The sequence below is a fragment of the Felis catus genome, chromosome B1 (genome assembly GCF_018350175.1).
Source record: "Felis catus isolate Fca126 chromosome B1, F.catus_Fca126_mat1.0, whole genome shotgun sequence".
NCBI classification, from domain to species: Eukaryota; Metazoa; Chordata; class Mammalia; order Carnivora; family Felidae; genus Felis; species Felis catus.
This window is the reverse complement of record NC_058371.1, coordinates 62,219,489-62,229,108: the sequence shown is the minus strand read 5'-3', so window position 1 is coordinate 62,229,108 and position 9,620 is coordinate 62,219,489. Positions and strand designations below refer to the sequence as shown.

General features: G+C 43.3%; 1 protein-coding gene across 3 annotated transcripts in view; it reads left to right on the top strand.

Annotated features, from left to right (window-relative positions):
* The first annotated feature begins 220 nt into the window (after window positions 1-220).
* TLL1 (tolloid like 1) overlaps window positions 221-9,620 on the top strand; it is a 213,917-nt gene continuing 204,517 nt past the window's right edge. Inside the window, exon 1 of one of the 3 annotated variants that reach the window (XM_023252694.2) lies at window positions 221-765. In XM_023252694.2, the coding sequence (XP_023108462.2) occupies window positions 597-765 (169 nt within the window). In that variant the 5' untranslated portion in view covers window positions 221-596. Of the gene's footprint in view, window positions 766-1,064; window positions 1,756-9,620 lie in introns of those variants that run through there. The other 2 variants (XM_023252695.2, XM_045055704.1) reach the window with 2 other exon arrangements.

The following is a 9,620-nucleotide window of genomic DNA, read 5'->3' as shown; positions in this document are numbered from 1 at the left end:
CTCGCGGCGTAGAAATGCCTGCCCCCCACCCCCTTCCTCGGTCTCCCCTTTCAGTTCAGATGTGCTGATGTGCAGACCGGATTCATCTTCCCGGAGCGGCGGCGGCGGCGGCGGGCGCAGGCGGCGGCGGCGGCTCGCGCTCGACCGCCGGGTCCTGGCAGCGGCGGGGGCGCGGCGCTGGAGCCCGAGCTCCGGTGGCAGCTGAGCCCGCGGGGCGCCGCTCGCCCAGCCGCGGCCGCGGGAAGTTCGGCCGCCAGAAGGACGACCTGGCAGGCTGCGAGCGCCCGCTCCGCGAGAGCCGAGTTTGCCCGCAGCTGCCCCTCCCCGTCTCCGGGAGCCGAGCTCCTTACCTGCCCTCCGCCCACCCGCGGGCCCCTAGCCAACTTCTCCCTGCGACTGGGGGTAACAGGCAGTTCTCGCCCTCTCTCCTGTCCCGACGGCATCCGTATGTCTTCGGACACCTGAACGCCCCAGTGTCGCCGAGGAGCCTCCCGGTGGGGAGAGGAGCACCGGTTCCCCTCGCACCGCACATCAGCGCGGACCGCGGACGCCTCACCTCCCGGTCCCGTCCCTTCCTTTTCCTCCAGGGGAGGAGGATGGGGTTGGAAACGCTTCCCCCGAGGATGCTCGTGTTGCTGGTGGCCTCGGGGATTGTTTTGTACGGGGAGCTTTGGGTCTGCGCTGGCCTCGACTATGATTACACTTTTGATGGGAACGAAGAGGATAAAACGGACACGATAGATTACAAGGACCCTTGTAAAGCCGGTAAGTGCCTCTCCAGGTCGGGACGGTGGCGCGCGGGGTCCGTCGCGCTGGATTTCCGAGGGGTGGCGGTGGGAGCTCACCTGTTTCCTTCCCTCTCTCGCCAGCCCCTCCGCCGTCCCTCCTTCTCTTGCCCTCCTTTCCTTCCCCTCCCCACCCCCCAAGTGGCAGTCGCCGTGGCCCGAGTTGACTGGAGTTCTGTGCTAGTGGGATCGAACGCCAAGCTCCCATCTCCCAGTTTGGGAAAAACGTCCAGAGTTCGGATTCCCTTCCCCTCCCCCAGCAAAACGAAACAAGACTTACACACAGCTGGCTGGCCGTGGGTTTTAAATACCAACGCTCAGCGGGCTATATGTATCTGGAGGGGACTTCACCTCCTCTTTGTTCCAGGGTGCGGTTCCCCGGTGCTCGCCCGAGACCCAGTTGGTTCGAGTTCCCCCAAATATGGGTGGGGGTGGGATTGCTACCTCGGGACACCTTTGCTTCCCTCTTTTGCCAGGGATTTCAAGTGTGGGATCCGGGCGAAAAGGGGATTGTGGGACGACCTTGGAAGCTCTCATGCTAGATGGAATTCGAATGCATTTGCCCATTTAAAATAAACCTTAAAAAAAATGTCCAAGTTGTTACCCCATTCAAACTTGCGCCTTCCTTCCTGTGTACGCCCCCTGGGAACCGCAGTTTGATCTGCACTGCCTGAAGCTCAGCTTCCCCTCGCGGGTCCCCAAGCGCCCCGGGATCTTCCCCTCTCCCCCCCAACGCGTCCAGTGCTTCTGCGGGTCCTCCTCCCGCTCGGGGCGGAGCTTAGCTCCCGCCGCCTCAGGTCGGATCCGCACGTGCCGCGGCCGGTGACCACGTGAGCGCAGCGTCCCGGGGGCTCCGGAGGCGCCAGGTCCCTGGCCCTGCGCAGCCGAGGTTGGGGTGACCAGAATTCAGTGTGGTGGACTCACGACCAACTTCGGAAGGAAGGTTACAAGGGGTGTTGCGGCCGACTCGGTAGGGTTGTTTGTAAGCACGTTCTGTCCCATCTCTAGAGGTGTGGGCTTTGGCGAAGCAGAGAGGAAGGGAGTGGGCAAAGTGCCAAAAGTGTGTCTGCCTCTCCGGATTCTGTGCGGGCTTGGTCGGTATGTGACTGCGACTTCTTCCCTTTTCATAGCTAGGTAAACCTTATTCAGCCTTTCTTGGTCCTGAAGGAAGGAGAAATGCACACAGTGAAAGAAAATGCTGGAAATTCCCTTGTTGCTTTGTACCGTTGATGACACATTGCTCTGACAAGGAGCGAATGTGTGCTGTGTGCGCGTTATCAGATCTTCCTTGGTGCCCTCTTACTGAAGATAGTTGTTCAAAACTTGGAGTAGCTTCGTAGAAACTTGTCAGTCTGGAGCTTGGAATTCTCATTTGATTCCATTTGGTTTGTAAGTTTCCTCCTGACACCTTTAACACTAAGTCTGCCCCGCCAGAAGTTTCTTGGGCCTTCCCTGGTGGTTTGGAGAAGGAGACATCATTCTGCCAGGATGGGTGACTAGCGACTGGACAACCAGAATTCAGTACTGTAACAACTCCCCAAAGCACACTTTTTATTGGGAAATTAGTTTTGAATCATGTTTACAGCTGGGGGAAAATTGTGTACTTTCTTGTTTTACATAAGGTAGAAATGAAGTGTTTCTAAAGGTTGTCTAGGGAAACATCTATTCTGATGCTCTCTTGTGTGAAAAATTCAACCAGCTATTAATATGAAAAAACCAGGGCATATGTATCATGGGCTTGATTTCAGGACAATAAATATTGTTTTCCATACAGATTCAAGTAAAAGTTTATGTCTTTGAAAATCATTGACTTCAAATATGAATATAAGAAGTGTCAAAAATTAGTACTATTTTCAGAAATTATGTTGTGTTTAGACTTATGTTAGAAATTGTACAGAATAAGATTTGGCGAACATACTGGTTTTTTTGTTTTGTTTTGTTTTTTGTTTTCTACTTAAGACTGTTTTCAATTTTGAAATTTAAATGGTTGCACCATGTGTATTGAAATATGACTCAAGGATAAATATTTATTATTCTCAGTAAATAAACATCTAGAGCAAGGAAAAAAATTCTAAGAGCGTTTAGTTTTGTTTTTTCCTTTAATATTGGTTTATTGTTGAGCATAGCTGTTGAAGATAAAACAATGAAAACAACTTTGAATGGGTTATTACTCTAATCTTATTTCTTCCCTATCTTTGAGTACAAGAGGCATACCTGTGTGTATGTGTATGTTGTGTATGTATCATGAAAGAGAGAGAAGAATGGCACCAGTGGTAGGCTGAGAAGTATGTCCAAAATCTGAGATCACTTAAAAAATTTTTTTAATGTTTATTTGTTTTTGAGAGGGAGGCAGGAAGGGAAAGGGGGCGGGGAGAGAGAGAGAGAGAGAGAGAGAGAGAGAGAGAGAGAGAGAAAGAAAGAAAGAAAGTGGGGGAGGGGCAGAGAGAGAAGGAGACACAGAATCCCAAGCAGGCTCCAGGTTCTGAGTTGTCAACACAGAGCCCCCATGCAGGGCTCGAACCCATGAACCATGAGATCATGACCTGAGCCCAAGTAGGATGCTTAACCAACTGAGCCCCCCAGGGGCCCCTGCCATCACTTTTTAAATGATCAACCCTACCTTTTAAAATTCAGTGACGTGAAGGCTTTAATTTACCATCTTGGCTAAAGAGTGGCAAAATCCTTTTTGTTTTTCCCTTGGCCTCTCTTTTGGCACTATATAAGACAAGTAAAAGTTGTAATAACAGGAAAAAAATTAAATAGTACATTGAAATCCCAAACGAGAGTCAAAAAAAGGTCACTAAAATAAGAAAGATGAGGGCAGATATGTGAAAGAAGGCCACACAAAAGCACGGAGGGTGCTCTCCAGATTCTGGGATACCTTTGTCTGCCCTTTCCAAGAGCAGAGTGGAGGACGTGGGCCATGAAATAAAGTGTCCTTCTCTAACAAGGGTCCTAATTTTCCTCAGACTATACAGTGGCTTGATGTGATAATGACTAATGAAACCATAATTTTCAGTTCAACACAACAGCCCAATTGGGTGGAACTTGTGAATCTTCCCATTACACAGATAGGAAAACAGATGCTCCATGAGGTCAAATGCTTGTTAAGATTATCCAGAACTTGATTTGAAGTCTCCTGGCGGCAAAACCTGCATGCATATAGACAGATAGACTGACAATAACACTGCATTCTTAGCTGGCCTTTTGGAGGTCTTCCTTGAAATGCAAACAATAGAAATTTGTCCGGGTTTACCTAGAGTCTAGACTAATAAAAGTGCAGTTACTTTCATATCTGGTAAGTATGAAATGACTAAGAACATAGTTTCATCTTATAAAGTCTTTGAGGTCAGAGGTCATAGCTGATTTTTAATGTTTATCACAGGGAGATAGATTACCACTGTTGGTATCTAGCTAAAGTTCTTAATTCCATCTCGATATCTGTAGAGTATAAATGTTGATCTTCATTCCTCATCTACAAACTTCTATTTTAACCAGTAATGTGACTCAAGAAGAAATATAAATATAACATTAAAATTGTGCCATTCTTAATACATTTGCGAAATAGTATAATTTGTATATCCATGAGAACTCTAATTTCAAGTTCATGGGACAGAAAGGAAGCCTCGGGTTAATTTAATTGAACTTTCACTTAGACATTTGGGTATAAGCAAAAGTAGGTTAAGTTAGTACAGCACAGCTTCATGTATATTTATATAGCCAAATCTGTTAGGACAGAATGTAGGTAATTAATCTTTCTCTCTTTGTAGATAATCACAAAGAAGCAGATAATTCAAAGGAGTATCTGACTGTCTTTCTTCAGCGTAGTGTGTAGTCCTCTGAGTTTGCAATCCTACTCTCTCTAGTTCAGAAGGTTCCTGAGGGACACCAGGAAGCTGATGCTGCAGGAAGTCATTCCAGAACAGAGACTGTTTCGGTGTTGTACTGTTCCATTCCATTCCAGAACATACCCTTGTATGGAACTGTTCCATACAAGGATCAGTGTGGAAGTGTTCCAGTGGGTGTTAATCTGAGTATTAATATCTATGAAGAGCCTGGGCAAATTCAGCGTGCAAGTTAAACTCTCAGATTTGTCTAGAGGTTCCCTGGAAAAACAGAAACCTGATAAACTCTGTATTCCCTGCCTTCCTCCTTTCTTTCTCTGTTTGTACTTAAGGGGGTATCTGGAAAGCTCAGGCAATCGAAATACAAGCGGTAAGAAGGGGGATTGAAGAATTTCTATTGTGAGTGATGGGTAGAGGCGGAGGAGATCGATGACGTAAAATGTTTGTCTAGAAGATTTGTCCTTATCCTCTTGGACAAGTGTGAACACCCTGAAAAAAAAGACTTTCTACTTTGAATCTCCTCAGTAAATGACTCCTTTGCTTGGAAAAAATCCAAACAATATTAAAGGTCAGTGACTTGCAAGGTTAAATTTGCCTTTAGAGTGGCATATACAAGCCTGTTTACATAGAAATAGATTTTTGGCATCCTAAAGGATTCTCCTTTCCGCTTTTCTTTGCAATTAATGTCCCAGGGTCCTGGTATACTAATTCTTCATCAATTCTTCATGGGATAATTTTCATAAATTCATAATTTCTTGGTAAAGATTTTCTTTCTTTTGGTCCTCAGTGCTGTACTTTCTAGCTTCATTGCCAGCCTCTTAGGTATGAGGTTTTAGAATTTGATGTCCAACCCGGTGTCTACTTCATTCTATCATAGTATTAAATATTGAGGCATATATTTCTTGGTCAGCACCTCTCTAGGTTGCCAAACCCTCATGTTAAAAATGCATTTCGTAGAGTGGCTTCCCTTAACCAGCCTCCTCTCTTTCAGTTTTCATTCCTCAGATCTTGTTTTGTTCTTTTTTTCTTTTTTTTTTTTTTCCTTCTCCTGCTTCTGGTGCCAACTCAGAAGTGGCCAGAGTACAGTTTTTGCAAAAGGGATGGATAGACATTATATTCTATACACTTGAATTCTGTTCATCATTTACAAGAGTAATTCTTTAGCCCTTGTCGTGAGGGTTCACATCCATTTTTGGCCCATAAATGGCAGTTACTGTCACTAGGTATGAATTAGGTGGACTATTTTTTTTTCTTAAATATATCCCCATAGAGGAAGCTGGCTTTGAAACTCCTTTTTGTTTGTTGATTTACACATCGTCTCCTGGTGTCTTCCCAGTTTTTGATCCCTGAAGAAGGTGGTATCATTTACAAGTTCAAAATCTACCTGGAATCCCCTCTCTGAGGCAGTTCAGGTAATTAATGGAGTCTTTATGATTTCTAATTCAGCAGGTGCTGTTTGAGTCCTCCCTTCTCTGTTGAGGCCTCCTGAGTCTATGGTGGAACAGTTAGACGTGCCTAAGAGCCCATCTAGCAAAGGCTTTTTGAGAAAGTTAGCACATAATTCCCTACTTTTCCTCTTGCCATCATGATGGCTCACTTTTCTATGAAGGCCTGATGTATGCCATGTGTAGTTTCTTCTACAGAAACCATATTGTCTTCCCCCATTATGTATGTAAGAATCCTATTTTTGTGCATCTTAGCAACTCTCCCTTATTTAACATTTATTCTCACTTGCCTGTAGTTACCATCATATTCTTTGTAAACCTTAAGAATATTAGTCACATTAATGATCCCTTTGGCCTCTTCAACAGTGAGTGTACTGGACAGAGGTTAGCCTTTCAATTTTTCTAGAACTCAGGTAGATAGTATTGAGTGCTAGTGATTTACCATCATTACTGTTTTTCTTTTTAGAATATTATCTATTGTTTTTAATAGTACCTTAGACCCATCTACTTAAATATTTAAAATTAGGACTGCCCTAAGCTTTTCTAAGAATGCTTGGAAAAGATAGAGGTGAATAATCCATTTAAAATGAGGCCTTGCACATCCTGCTGGGACCATCTGGTGTCTGGGGAGATGGGGGGAGGGGGCCGTACTGCTCCCCTGAACTGTAGGAAAGCCCCCTGCAGCATCTGGAGCCCATAGCTAGGCCTGGGCCAGGCTGAGGCTCAGGTGCCTGGCAAGGTTTCTGGGCCTGTAGGATATCCTCAACTGAGGGAATTTTGAGGCCTCTTACAGTTTTCATATTCCAAGATCTGAAATTAATCCTGGACTTATCCTTCCTAAATGAGGGAGTTAAGAGTTCTCTCCCCAACCCTGGATATAGTAGAATGATTTAGCAGTATGGCTTTAGTGGTTTATTTCCTTTAGTTATCTATTGAATAATGATGCTTAGGGAGGAACATTAAAAACAATTTATAGCCTTAAAGTTATGGAATGAATTGCTTAGAATATGTTCTTTCCCAGAGAGCAGGAGGGAGGGAATCCCTTGCTTATTTATTTAGTTCTTGCCATTGTCAGCCCTGAAAATGGGATATTGACTATTAGATTTTGAGACACTGTGGGTTGGCTAATGGAATGCTTGTTTTATCAGCTCTTTACAAAACGTGGGCTAATCCTGTCAAGCTGTTTTAAAGAGCTCAACTATATATTTGTATTAAGAAGTATTGTAAATTAGGTGTTAATTGAAATCCAGAAAGTGAACCAAGGAGACATTTGTCTTACTCAGCTCTTCTCTTGCAATTTACATTTATAGTTTGAGCTAAACTATTTGCTCTAGACCATATTAGAAAAAAAAAAACAAAACTTTCTTGAACGATAATAGTTCTAAAATGTTGAAACCATACATTAGAAGGTCAGGGGTGCTTCCAAATATATTATTTTTCTCAAACAAAATCCAATGTTGTGTAAATACTCAAAGCATTTACCTTGATGTTTAAAAAAATATATATCTCAACACTTTTTGACACACTACACCATTTTACAAATCAAGGGAGTTGTATGGGGATGCAGTCACAAAGCATGTATTTACTATCGACAGTTGATATCTTCCCTGTGTTGTTGAACTTCCTATTGATGACATTTAATTTGTGTGTTGGGGGAGTGTAGGTGGATGTGTAGGAGGGTAGAATAGTTTCTTCATTCTTTACATTTCTCATCTGTGTTAAACTGTTAGCACGTGGATTGTGTACCACAGGGACTCCTTGAATGGCCCTAGTAGCTGATCTCAGCATTTTTGAGCTCTCTTCTTTGGCCATGAGTAGATTTGAAGTGCTTATTAAGATCATCTCTGCTCTTGTGCAGCACTGGGAACCCACTTGGCACCATTTCAGTGGACCAGTCATACTGAAAGGATGGTGCTCTATTCCTCAGGGCTGAGCTCTCTGACCGCAAATACCTAGAGGTGAAGGTTTAGGATAGTTTGTGTTTTGTACTCAAATTCTGGAAGTTAATTAAACCTTTAAAATATCTCCGGGAAGAACATCGTGTATAACCAGAAAACAGGCACATGGAGACCTTTCTTAGAGAATGAGTTTTTGGACCTCACTGTCTAGGAATTGCCTTTGTTAGTCATGTCAAAATAACATAGTTCATCTTTTCACATTAAACGTTTTACATAGTCTTCTATCTTCACCATATCGCCATCAATTAATATTATTGTTACCTCTTTTGGACAAATGAAGAAACAGACTCAGAAAGATTCAGTGGTGGGCCTGTCATGATACTTACTGAGTGGTGAGAATTTGAACCTCAACCTGGGTTCTGTATTTCAGATGCCTTTTTTTTTTTTTTTTTCTTTTGAATCCCCTGTAGTGGCTCCTCAGCCAGTACAAATGTATTAAGACTGGCAGTTGAAGTGATGGTATTTGTGCCCTGGGCCTCTATCCCTTTTGGCAAGTGGTTTTCTGTAGTGAGAATACATTTTGTCTTTAGCATTCTTGCCTTTTATAACCCGTATATTGTCGGATTAAGGCCAATACTTTCAATTGCATGGAATACAGGGGAGACCCTAGTCCCTTTCAAAAGAGTGTTCTCTAAGTGTGGAGAGTTGTAAACTAAATGTCCAATTATGTACGGGACGGATACAAAATGCATACGGTTAATTTTAATAGTGTTAGAGAAATATTTGAGCGCTAAATAGTGTCAGGGAGACACTGCTGCCCATTGTCCCAAGTATTTAATTGTGACAGCAGGCTTCTCATGTCAGTGAAGGCAGAGGCTGAATTGGATTTGAGCAGAATTCGTCGTCATTAGTGTCTGGTTCTTGGCACAGGCTCTGACATTTTGTGTGGTAACGCGTTAAATTGTTTCACACTTTGGATTTGCTGTCTAAGTATTCATTGAATGCATGATTATGAGCCCATAAAGAGTGTGAAGAACTTCCTTTCAAATGCAGGTGATTCAGGAAAGTGGTTTATTGTGTACAGTATGTATGTAAATGATGCGTGAATGCCTTTGAGAAAACAAATATGCTGTGAGAAGGCTCTTAAATAACTTTATCTTTTCAATCCTAACTTGTCTGAAAGCCCTAAGGTCAAAAGCTCCAAAGCTTTGGGGGATCATAGGGTTAACTAAACTTCTTGGAACTCCAGTGTGGTTTCCTAAGACTAGGAAGTCTGGCATGTTCAAAATATATACTTTATGTAATATTTACTAAGTTACAATTTCTTTGAAGAAAACATGCTACTTTTAGCAAATTATCATGTGTTCTAGAAGGAAGAGTTCCTGCCTGTATTTTTTCTCTGACAAATGGGTAAGAACAAAATCTGGTGAAACAGGCTTCCCTTTTCTGTTTCCTTCTTTTCTAAACGTAAGAACCAAGGGGAAGTTTTTCTTTTATATATATTTTTTAGTCCCAGGGGAAGAAATAGTATATATGTGGACCTGGGAAGTGTGGCCTGCAGGCAGTGACCAGGGGAGGAAAAATTAGGATTTTCCATCTGGAATGGGTAACGGAAATAATGACCTAAATCAGGTTGCCTTATGTTTC